At 47.1% G+C, this 13,159-nt stretch overlaps 1 protein-coding gene across 4 annotated transcripts in view; it reads left to right on the top strand.

The window, feature by feature from the left end:
* TUB (TUB bipartite transcription factor) overlaps positions 1 to 13,159 on the top strand; it is a 97,614-nt gene that overhangs the window by 56,370 nt on the left and 28,085 nt on the right. For all 4 annotated transcript variants that reach the window (XM_075838198.1, XM_075838196.1, XM_075838200.1 and 1 more), the window contains exons 2-3: positions 7,408 to 7,459; positions 10,025 to 10,187. In XM_075838198.1, the coding sequence (XP_075694313.1) occupies positions 7,408 to 7,459; positions 10,025 to 10,187 (215 nt within the window). The remainder of the gene's footprint in view (positions 1 to 7,407; positions 7,460 to 10,024; positions 10,188 to 13,159) is intronic.

The following is a 13,159-nucleotide window of genomic DNA, read 5'->3' as shown; positions in this document are numbered from 1 at the left end:
CTTCCTGGTAGAGACGTTTCATCTCCAGCGCACAAGGAGGATTTATGTCCAAAGAAGAGTAAAAAAAAAGTTCATTCAACGTGTATTGAAGTTGAAGCCCCTCACCCACCATGAAGCCCCTCACCCGCCATGAAGCCCCTCACCCGCCATGAAGCCCCTCACCCACCATGAAGCCCCTCACCCGCCATGAAGCCCCTCACCCACCATGAAGCCCCTCACCCGCCATGAAGTCACTCACTGAAGCCCCTCACCCGCCATGAAGCCCCTCACCCGCCATGAAGCCCCTCACCCACCATGAAGCCCCTCACCCGCCATGAAGTCACTCACTGAAGCCCCTCACCCGCCATGAAGTCACTCACTGAAGCCCCTCACCCGCCATGAAGCCCCTCACCCGCCATGAAGTCACTCACTGAAGCCCCTCACCCGCAATGAAGCCCCTCACCCACCATGAAGTCCCTCACTGAAGCCCCTCACCCGCCATGAAGTCACTCATTGAAGCCCCTCACCCGCCATGAAAGTTGTTATTTATTCTCTACAGCATACCTCCCAACCGTCCCGGATCCGGCGAGACAGTCCCGATTTCCCACCGCTGTCCCGGCGGTCTGCAAAATGTCCCACTGGGCGCTGCATCCAAACAGCTGATCGCTGCTGACTGCAGCAGCGATCAGAAGAAGGCAGGAGTCTTGCGGCGGTGTTCTCGCTGCAATCTATGCCGGCCCGGGAGTGGACCAGTCCAGTCACCTGACCTGTCATCTGACCTCACCGGTCAGGTGACTGGACTGGTCCACTCCCGGGCCGTAATCGAAACCAGTGAGAACGCCGCTGCAAGACTCCTGACGGCGAGTGACGTCGAAAGTAGAGCGGAGAGTGGCAGCAGTAGGACCGGCTACCTCTACCACTCTCCGCTCTGGCGGCAATGTTGCACCTACAGGGGGACTGTGTGTGTAGCTATTTACAGGGGGGCTGTGTGTGGAGCTATTTACAGGGGGCTGTGTGGAGCAATCTACAGGGGGGCTGTGTGGAGCTATTTACAGGGGGGCTGTGTGTGGAGCTATCTACAGGGGGGCTGTGTCTGGCGCTATGTACAGGGGGCTGTGTGTGTAGCTATTTACAGGGGGGCTGTGTGTGGAGCTATGTACAGGGGGCTGTGTGTGTAGCTATTTACAGGGGGGCTGTGTGTGGAGCTATCTACAGGGGGCTGTGTGTGGAGCTATCTACAGGGGGGCTGTGTCTGGCGCTATGTACAGGGGGCTGTGTGTGTAGCTATTTACAGGGGGCTGTGTGTGTAGCTATTTACAGGGGGGCTGTGTGTGGAGCTATCTACAGGGGGGCTGTGTCTGGCGCTATGTACAGGGGGCTGTGTGTGTAGCTATTTACAGGGGGGCTGTGTGTGTAGCTATTTACAGGGGGGCTGTATCTAGCGCTATCTACAGGGGGGCTGTGTGTGGAGCTATCTACAGGGGGCTGTATCTAGCGCTATCTACAGGGGGGCTGTGTGGAGCAATCTACAGGGGGGCTGCGTGTGGCGCTATCTACAGGGGGGCTGTGTGGAGCTATCTACAGGGGGCTGTGTGTGGCACTATCTACAGGGGGGCTGTGTGGAGCTATCTACAGGGGGCTGTGTGTGGAGCTATCTACCGGGGGCTGTGTGTGGAGCTATCTACAGGGGGGCTGTGTGTGGAGCTATCTACAGGGGGGCTGTATCTGGCGCTATCTACAGGGGTCTATGTGTGGAGCTATGTACAGGGGGGCTGTGTCTGGCACTATCTACAGTGGGGCTGTGTGTGGAGCTATGTACAGGGGGGCTGTGTCTGGCACTATCTACAGTGGGGCTGTGTGTGGAGCTATCTACAGGGGGCTGTGTGTGGAGCTATGTACAGGGGGGCTGTGTCTGGCGCTATGTACAGGGGGGCTGTGTCTGGCGCTATGTACAGGGGGCTGCGTCTGGCGCTATCTACAGGGGAGCTGTGTCTGGCGCTATGTACAGGGGGGCTGTGTCTGGCGCTATGTACTGGGGGCTGTGTGTGGAGCTCTCTACAGGGGGGCTGTGTCTGGCGCTATGTACAGGGGGCAGAGTGTGGAGCTCTCTACAGGGGGGCTGCGTGTGGCGCTATCTACAGGGGGGCTGTGTGTGGAGCTACGTACAGGGGGCTGTGTGTGGAGCTATGTACAGGGGGGCTGTGTCTGGCGCTATGTACTGGGGGGCTGTGTCTGGCGCTATGTACAGGGGGGCTGTGTGTGTAGCTATCTACAGGGGGGCTGTGTCTGGCGCTATGTACAGGGGGGCTGTGTCTGGCACTATGTACAGGGGGGCTGTGTCTGGCGCTATGTACAGGGGGGCTGTGTCTGGCGCTATGTACAGGGGGGCGGTGTCTGGCGCTATGTACTGGGGGCTGTGTGTAAAGCTATCTACAGGGGGGCTGTGTGTGGAGCTATCTACAGGGGGGCTGTGTGTGGAGCTATCTACAGGGGGCAGAGTGTGGAGCTCTCTACAGGGGGGCTGCGTGTGGCGCTATCTACAGGGGGGCTGTGTGGAGCTATCTACAGGGGGCTGTGTGTGGAGCTATCTACAGGGGGGCTGTATCTGGCGCTATCTACAGGGGGCTATGTGTGGAGCTATGTACAGGGGGGCTGCGTGTGGCGCTATCTACAGGGGGGCTGTGTGGAGCTATCTACAGGGGGCTGTGTGTGGAGCTATATACAGGGGGGCTGTATCTGGCGCTATCTACAGGGGGCTATGTGTGGAGCTATGTACAGGGGGGCTGCGTGTGGCGCTATCTACAGGGGGGCTGTGTGTGGAGCTATCTACAGGGGGGATGTGTGTGGAGCTATATACAGGGGGCTGTGTGTGGAGCTATCTACAGGGGGGCTGTATCTGGCGCTATCTACAGGGGGCTATGTGTGGAGCTATGTACAGGGGGGCTGCGTGTGGCGCTATCTACAGGGGGGCTGTGTGGAGCTATCTACAGGGGGCTGTGTGTGGAGCTATATACAGGGGGGCTGTATCTGGCGCTATCTACAGGGGGCTATGTGTGGAGCTATGTACAGGGGGGCTGCGTGTGGCGCTATCTACAGGGGGGCTGTGTGTGGAGCTATCTACAGGGGGGCTGTGTGTGGAGCTATATACAGGGGGGCTGTATCTGGCGCTATCTACAGGGGGCTATGTGTGGAGCTATGTACAGGGGGGCTGCGTGTGGCGCTATCTACAGGGGGGCTGTATCTGGCGCTATCTACAGGGGGCTATGTGTGGAGCTATGTACAGGGGGGCTGCGTGTGGCGCTATCTACAGGGGGGCTGTATCTGGCGCTATCTACAGGGGGCTGTGTGTGGAGCTATGTACAGGGGGGCTGCGTGTGGCGCTATCTACAGGGGGGCTGTGTGTGGAGCTATGTACAGGGGGGCTGCGTGTGGCGCTATCTACAGGGGGGCTGTGTGGAGCTATCTACAGGGGGCTGTGTGTGGAGCTATATACAGGGGGGCTGTATCTGGCGCTATCTACAGGGGGCTATGTGTGGAGCTATGTACAGGGGGGCTGCGTGTGGCGCTATCTACAGGGGGGCTGTGTGGAGCTATCTACAGGGGGCTGTGTGTGGAGCTATATACAGGGGGGCTGTATCTGGCGCTATCTACAGGGGGCTATGTGTGGAGCAATCTACAGGGGGGCTGCGTGTGGCGCTATCTACAGGGGGGCTGTGTGTGGCGCTATCTACAGGGGGGATGTGTGTGGTGCTATCTACAGGGGGGCTGTGTCTGGCGCTATGTACTGGGGGCTGTGTGTGGAGTGATCTACAAGGGGGCTTTGGTGGATGATTTTCCCATTGACCGTTAGCAGAGTTTCACAACTGGAAAAAAAAGATCCCCATCATGTAACTCTGCTACCTGTCAATGGAAAAGTCATCCACCACAGGGTCTCCCTCTTGACTCTCATTGTTCTCAGCCTGTTGGTTTGTCCTGCAGCTGCTGCCGCCGTGATGAGCAAATGTTATACCCAAGATAGGAAAAGTAACACAAAGACGATATAAGCGGATCCATAATATCTGTGATATCCGGACAGTCCAGAGATCCGCAGTGAGAATGTGCGCGCGTTATTTGCAGAGGGATCTGGCCGCGATTTGATGTGTTGATATTGGGCGTGGTTAGTGGGCGTGGCTTAAAATTTCCCTCTTTTCCGAATTCAAAAGTTGGGAGGAATGTCTACAGTCAGTCCCTAGTTGTATCTGTTTCTGGGAAGGCTGACCTATAATATGACTGCTATAATGGTTCTTAGGGGCTGTCACCCAGATTCACAAAACCCCTGAATGGCACATCTGTCTAGTTATGTCGCTGTCAGGCAGCAGGAAATGTATCAAGGTTTAACTGTGTGGCATTGCCTTTCATGACTCTAGGAAAGCTGGGTAGCAACTAATGTGGGAGATTTATTTGCTGCCATAATAATTGTTAAATAAACAACTAGAAATTGTATTGCACGTGCAAAACGTATGGAAACCATCAACAGGCAGGCGAGCTGCTGGTGACGGATCATGTTATGTCTCTATTTTTATTCTTGATGTGAATTCTCATTCCAATTACTGTAATTGTGAGAATATCCGTATATCAAATTCCCTCATTCTCAATCCCCTTTTATACGGGGTCAATAATTGTTCATATGAAACGGCAACGATCAGCCGATGAACAAGCAATTGCTTGCTCATCGTCTGATCGTATCCGCTAAGCAGCCGAAAATATTCTGGTTGTCGCAGCACATCTACCTGTGTACACAACGACGCGCTGCCGACATGATAATAACGTATGGGGAGGAGCGATCAGAGTAACGAGCGATCAGAGTAACGAGCGATCAGAGTAACGAGCGATCAGAGTAACGAGCGATCAGAGTAACGAGCGATCAGAGTAACGAGCGGTCAGAGTAACGAGCGATCATCCCCATCCATAGCTCCTTGTGACAGAAGCAAACGAGTGCCGATGAACTTACTGTCTTGTTGATCGGCCCTCGTTTTCATGTCCCATATTGGCCTATGTAATAGGACATTTATTAACACTATAATCCCTGCCCCCTTTCCACGCGGAAATGCTCTAAAGCGCAACAGAAACACCATTGTTTATGCAAATTAGCATAACCTCCACCTCCTATGAGATCTGGTATGCGGGACAGTCCCATTATGTACTCAACCACTAAATAGAGCGTTAGAGACATCTAATAAGAATGATAGATCAGTCAACAGCAGCTTGTTGACAGTTTCCAGATAGCAAGAGGGGATTACCGGATCGAACAGGACTATTTTTATATAGGTCTTTTCCCTGTGTGTGACGTATGGATTTATGTTGTAGTGGTTGCCGGCACTTGTACTTCCTCTCGGGATTATTTATGTGGAATCAGACATGGTGACCGGGAGGAGTTAATAGATTGAGGCTCCTTATTATGGGGTCTCTGACGGTCCGGTCGCTGGTTTCTCTCACTGACGTCTCCCAGACATACGGCGTATTACAAATGACTTCTATATCATCCCGTCCTCCTCTAATGCACAATTAACTGCACATAGATTTAATAAAAGCCTAAATTAGGAAGATGGGGAATAATAGGAGAGCGCTGAGCACCCAATTACCTCCCACCGCCCCGTATGTTCCCACCAGGAGGCGCCTCCATGATGCAGTGTCTGGTGCCGGAGGCCCCCATAATGATCTGTGAGCAGGTCCTATCCAGATCCATTACCCATTAGCGAGATAACAATCCCATCCACCACATCATTTGTAGGATGCATTTTATCCATTTCTTCCATTGCAAAAGTTCTGTAGATCAAGTCTGCAAACCGGCCAGTCACATGCGCCCCCCCCCCCCCAATCCAATGCAGGAAGTGGGGGCAGCTCGCTGCGGAACGCGGTTAAAGTGTAGATCCACTTTTGAAAACCATTTACCGTTTCTGCATCATGTTGAAGGAATACAATTGTAAGGCCGGATTTACACCAGCGTGTGCGTTTTGCGCGCGCAAAAGGTCCATAACAGCTGCGTGTGGCAGCCCCGTATGATGCGTGTTTGTGTGATTTCCGCGCAGCCGCCATCATTATGACACTCTGTTTGTATGTTTGTAGCACGTGGTGATTTTCTGTTTACATTCATACTTTTTACTGCTGTTGCGCGAATCACGCGCGTCACACGGAAGTGCTTCTGTGTGCTGCACGTGATTTTCACGCACCCATTGACTTCATGGGGTGTGTGATGCACGAAATACGCCCAAATATAAGACATGTCGTGCATTTCACGCAGCGGACACACGGACTCACGGACACACGCTGCGTGAAAATCACGGACTGTCTGAATGGCCCCATTGAATAACATAGGTCCGTGCGACGCGCGTGAAAATCACGCGCGTTGCACGGACGTATTATACGTTCGTCTGAATTAGCCCTAAATCCTGTTCTTGAGTTATGCTCCAATCCCATCCAGAGCTGCATTCACAATTCTGCCTATTTCCTGTAACCAAAGAGCAGTACATTGTGGTAGATTAGAGGCCAGTTACACAGTCAAAGCTAAGCTAATAGGTCACAAGTCTTAGGCCTCATGCACACGACCGTAGCCATGTGCACGGCCGTGATTTTCGGGTCGGCCGGCAGCGGACTGTCAGCCGCGAGCCGCCCGCAAATAGCGGGCAATGCACATGGCCGCGGCCATTATGTTCTTTCTGCGGTCTGGGCTCCCGGGCCATGCACGGACCGTAAAAACTACAGTCGTGTGCACGGCCCCATAGAAGTGAATGGGGCTGCAATTCTCCCGTGGATTTTCGGGGGAATTGCGGCCGCAAAGCACGTTCGTGTGCATGGGGCCTAACAGGGGAATGGAGAGTAACCACTGTATTTCCCAAAAGAGACCGGCAGAATTGCGAATGCAGCTCTGGGTTCAACTGGAGTAGAAATAATATCACTCAGGATCAGTTCAAGTGACTTAATTTAAAGCAATGGATTTGCAAACTCGGATCCCTTTTAGCTCTCAGGCTGTAGGGAACGTGATTGTTCAGTGTCTATAGCGACACACACACACACATATAATATATAAGCTCTGGTGAGGGGATTTTTCTATTATACAATTAATATTCACAAGTGCTTGTAGCCTCTACCACCTCATCAGCAACAATGTAACAATGAGCATTATAATGTTTCTATTTACTATGACATTGATGTGAAGGATATTGTACACAGGCGCTTCGGGTCATGATCACTTTGAGTTGTGTTTATTTGGAGTAGTGGTCCCTAACCTGCGACTATCCAGCATGCCATGAAAGCTGCAGACTATCAGGGCAGGCTGAGAGTTGTAGTTCTTATAACAGTTGAAGTGTCACCGGCTGCAGACTGATAAATAATTGATGTTTTTTTCTGTTATATTTACTGTAAAGTTCACCCTTTTTTTTGTATTTGTAGCGTTTTGGATGATGAGAGCAGTAGTCTGCGCCAACAGAAGCTCGATAGGCAGGTGAGTTTGGCTACTAATAGATGTAACGATATTGGTTAATACTGAAAAATGATCCAATATTGGTTGAAATGTTTATCAATAACTGATCAATAATTAATAAATCCGATCACATGGAAAAAAAAACGAGCCCCAAACACAGAATGTTCCAGTAATAATGAATAACTAACATCAAAAGATGGAACCTGGACAGATAAAATAATATTATTATAATACAATGCAAAACAGTAATGTCAGTAACAAGGGGCGGGGCTGTGACAACCTCTCACACATGATATACAGGCAGGTTGTCAGTAGTAATAGATGAATAGCTGTTACTGTATATAAGATGTGTGGATCTCATGTCTGATCACAATGTAATTATATTATATATCAGTGATGTCAGTAACAGGGGGTGGGGCTGTGACAACCTCTCACACATGATATACAGGCTGGTTGTCAGTAGTAATAGATGAGTAGCTGTTACTGTATATAAGATGTGTGGATCTCATGTCTGATCACAATGTAATTATATTATATATCAGTGATGTCAGTAACAGGGGGCGGAGCTGTGACAACCTCTCACACATGATATACAGGCTGGTTGTCAGTAGTAATAGATGAATAGCTGTTACTGTATATAAGATGTGTGGATCTCATGTCTGATCACAATGTAATTATATTATATATCAGTGATGTCAGTAACAGGGGGCGGGGCTGTGACAACCTCTCACACATGATATACAGGCTGGTTGTCAGTAGTAATAGATGAGTAGCTGTTACTGTATATAAGATGTGTGGATCTCATGTCTGATCACAATGTAATTATATTATATATCAGTGATGTCAGTAACAGGGGGCGGAGCTGTGACAACCTCTCACACATGATATACAGGCTGGTTGTCAGTAGTAATAGATGAATAGCTGTTACTGTATATAAGATGTGTGGATCTCATGTCTGATCACAATGTAATTATATTATATATCAGTGATGTCAGTAACAGGGGGCGGGGCTGTGACAACCTCTCACACATGATATACAGGCTGGTTGTCAGTAGTAATAGATGAATAGCTGTTACTGTATATAAGATGTGTGGATCTCATGTCTGATGACAATGTAATTATATTATATATCAGTGATGTCAGTAACAGGGGGCGGAGCTGTGACAACCTCTCACACATGATATACAGGCTGGTTGTCAGTAGTAATAGATGAATAGCTGTTACTGTATATAAGATGTGTGGATCTCATGTCTGATCACAGTGTAATTATATTATATATCAGTGATGTCAGTAACAGGGGGGCGGGGCTGTGACAACCTCTCACACATGATATACAGGCTGGTTGTCAGTAGTAATAGATGAATAGCTGTTACTGTATATAAGATGTGTGGATCTCATGTCTGATCACAGTGTAATTATATTATATATCAGTGATGTCAGTAACAGGGGGCGGGGCTGTGACAACCTCTCACACATTATATACGGGCTGGTTGTCAGTAGTAATAGATGAATAGCTGTTACTGTATATAAGATGTGTGGATCTCATGTCTGATCACAGTGTAATTATATTATATATCAGTGATGTCAGTAACAGGGGGCGGGGCTGTGACAACCTCTCACACATGATATACAGGCTGGTTGTCAGTAGTAATAGATGAATAGCTGTTACTGTATATAAGATGTGTGGATCTCATGTCTGATCACATGTAATTATATTATATATCAGTGATGTCAGTAACAGGGGGTGGGGCTGTGACAACCTCTCACACATGATATACAGGCTGGTTGTCAGTAGTAATGGATGAGTAGCTGTTACTGTATATAAGATGTGTGGATCTCATGTCTGATCACAATGTAATTATATTATATATCAGTGATGTCAGTAACAGGAGGCGGGGCTGTGACAACCTCTCACACATGATATACAGGCTGGTTGTCAGTAGTAATAGATGAATAGCTGTCACTGTATATAAGATGTGTGGATCTCATGTCTGATCACAGTGTAATTATATTATATATCAGTGATGTCAGTAACAGGGGGCGGGGCTGTGACAACCTCTCACACATGATATACAGGCTGGTTGTCAGTAGTAATAGATGAATAGCTGTTACTGTATATAAGATGTGTGGATCTCATGTCTGATCACAGTGTAATTATATTATATATCAGTGATGCCAGTAACAGGGGGCGGGGCTGTGACAACCTCTCACACATGATATACAGGCTGGTTGTCAGTAGTAATAGATGAATAGCTGTGACTGTATATAAGATGTGTGGATCTCATGTCTGATCACAATGTAATTATATTATATATCAGTGATGTCAGTAACGGGGCGGAGCTGTGACAACCTCTCACACATGATATACAGGCTGGTTGTCAGTAGTAATAGATGAATAGCTGTTACTGTATATAAGATGTGCGGATCTCATGTCTGATCACAATGTAATTATATTATATATCAGTGATGTCAGTAAAAGGGGGCGGGGCTGTGACTACTGAAGCATTAATACTATGAGGACCAGTCATGAATTACACTGTAAGGTTATTAACTGCATGTCGGATGTTATTCTCCTGTCACTGGCAGCGCGCTTTATTAGAACAGAAGCAGAAGAAGAAGCGTCAGGAGCCTCTCATGGTCCAGTCTAACGTTGACGGTCGGACACGGACTCGCAGGATGAAACAATCCGAGGAACAAGCGCCGTTGGTGGAGTCCTACCATAACAGTAACAGCAGCACCATCTATCACGGTGAGTTACCGCAGAGCCCCGGAGATCATACAACGTATTACCGAGGCCAGTGACTGAGCTCCGGCCCTTTAATATTCATGTTCGCTGTAGAATCACATCTTACATAAACACTAATACATTCCCCACATCGAGTGATCGATAATGATGAGGAATCTGCTCTCGTGTATGTAGATGAGATCCATTATTTCATTATCCATTATGTTGTCCCCTAAGTATAGCTGATAACAGGAAGCAATAGCTTATATTCACCTGCACAGCACACGTGAAGATTACAGGTGGAGTGTCCCTTTAAATCTCTGAAAATCTTTACCCTTCAATTAAAGCTCGTACCCACTGAGTCAGGGTATGTAATATGCTGGTATTCTGCCAGAATTTGTGTGATCTGCCGTCTAGATGTCTCTGGCAGGATCAGTAATCGGCAGGATCAGTAACCGGCAGGATCAGTAACCAGCAGGATCAGTACACCGCATTTTCTTCCTTCTCCTTGGGTTTTGCTCTGCCAGTTTCTGCACAATTATTGAGTCTTCGCTGATGAGGAGTTACGCTGTCGCATTGTCACTGATGTCCAGTCAGGTGGATTGTGCGCACTAATCCGCATCTTAAGGAACACGAGCAAATCTTGTAGACGTCAGACTCGCGCTTATTGGAACGGTAAATAGGCATTAAGCCGCGCGTCATCCGTCTGTCACTTAAGATCGGCATTTCCAGTTCTGCATCAGAATATGGATGGATACGTTGTTGATAGTTATATCTGATCCTGAGAAAGTTGGGTGTAAACCGCTATTACAGCTCCCACTATGGTTGTCATCCAGCTTTCCCAGATTCCTTTATGGCAAATCTGACTAATTACACAAAAGAAGGGATATTCCAATGTATAACTAGGCAGGTTTGTCATTCAGGGTCCTCCAAAAGCTGGAAACAAAGCTCTGTAGAAGGGGCTGCCATCATGTTTGGAACCAATTTTCTGAGATCCCTGAATAACAGATCTACCTGGTTATACAGGATCGGGGACGTTCTATCGTCAGGGCCGGCCTTACTCTGTGCGGTACCTCCCATTGGTGCCCCCTTCCAGAAATGGTGTTTTGTCATAAAATGTACAAATAGACATATCTAACGATGCCTAATTAGAAGTACCATACAGCGCCAAATAACAACTATACAATAGTCTTCATAATAATGCTATATGTTGCCACCGCCACACACGGCACAAATAATATACTGTACTGTGCCTAAGTAGCAGTGCTATACAAGGTAAATACCCCCAATAGTGCTGAAATAATACTAAAATCACAGTGCTCTAATAATACCACCATACAGTGCTCTAATAATACCACCATACACTGCTCTAATAATACCACCATACACTGCTCACATAATACCACCATACAATGCTCACATAATACCACCATACAATGCTCTAATAATACCACCATACAATTCTCTAATAATACCACCATACACTGCTCACATAATACCACCATACACTGCTCACATAATACCACCATACACTGCTCACATAATACCACCATACAGTGCTCTAATAATACCACCATACAGTGCTCTAATAATACCACCATACACTGCTCTAATAATACCACCATACACTGCTCTAATAATACCACCATACAATGCTCTAATAATACCACCATACAATTCTCTAATAATACCACCATACACTGCTCACATAATACCACCATACACTGCTCACATAATACCACCATACACTGCTCACATAATACCACCATACAGTGCTCTAATAATACCAACATACAATGCTCTAATAATACCACCATACAGTGCTCTAATAATACCACCATACACTGCTCACATAATACCACCATACAGCGCTCTAATAATACCACCATACACTGCTCACATAATACCACCATACAGTGCTCTAATAATACCACCATACAGTGCTCTAATAATACCACCATACACTGCTCTAATAATACCACCATACACTGCTCTAATAATACCACCATACAATGCTCTAATAATACCACCATACAGTGCTCTAATAATACCACCATACAATGCTCTAATAATACCACCATACAATGCTCTAATAATACCACCATACAATGCTCTAATAATACCACCATACACTGCTCACATAATACCACCATACAGTGCTCACATAATACCACCATACACTGCTCACATAATACCACCATACACTGCTCACATAATACCACCATACACTGCTCACCTAATACCACCATACACTGCTCACATAATACCACCATACACTGCTCTAATAATACCACCATACACTGCTCTAATAATACCACCATACAATGCTCTAATAATACCACCATACACTGCTCTAATAATACCACCATACAATGCTCTAATAATACCACCATACAATGCTCTAATAATACCACCATACAATGCTCTAATAATACCACCATACAATGATCTAATAATACCACCATACAGTGCTCTAATAATACCACCATACAATGCTCTAATAATACCACCATACAGTGCTCTAATAATACCACCATACAATGCTCTAATAATACCACCATACAATGCTCTAATAATGCCACCATACAATGCTCTAATAATGCCACCATCAAGTGCTCTAATAATACCACCATACAATGCTCTAATAATACCACCATACACTGCTCTAATAATACCACCATACAATGCTCTAATAATACCACCATGCAATGCTCTAATAATACCACCATACACTGCTCTAATAATATCACCATACAATGATCTAATAATACCACCATACAGTGCTCTAATAATACCACCATGCAATTCTCTAATAATACCACCATACAATGCTCTAATAATATCACCATACAATGATCTAATAATACCACCATACAGTGCTCTAATAATGCCACCATACAATGCTCTAATAATACCACCATACAATGCTCTAATAATACCACCATACAATGCTCTAATAATACCACCATACAGTGCTCTAATAATACCACCATACA

The sequence above is a fragment of the Rhinoderma darwinii genome, chromosome 9, assembly GCF_050947455.1.
Source record: "Rhinoderma darwinii isolate aRhiDar2 chromosome 9, aRhiDar2.hap1, whole genome shotgun sequence".
NCBI classification, from domain to species: Eukaryota; Metazoa; Chordata; class Amphibia; order Anura; family Rhinodermatidae; genus Rhinoderma; species Rhinoderma darwinii.
This window is presented reverse-complemented; position numbering and strand designations above follow the sequence as displayed.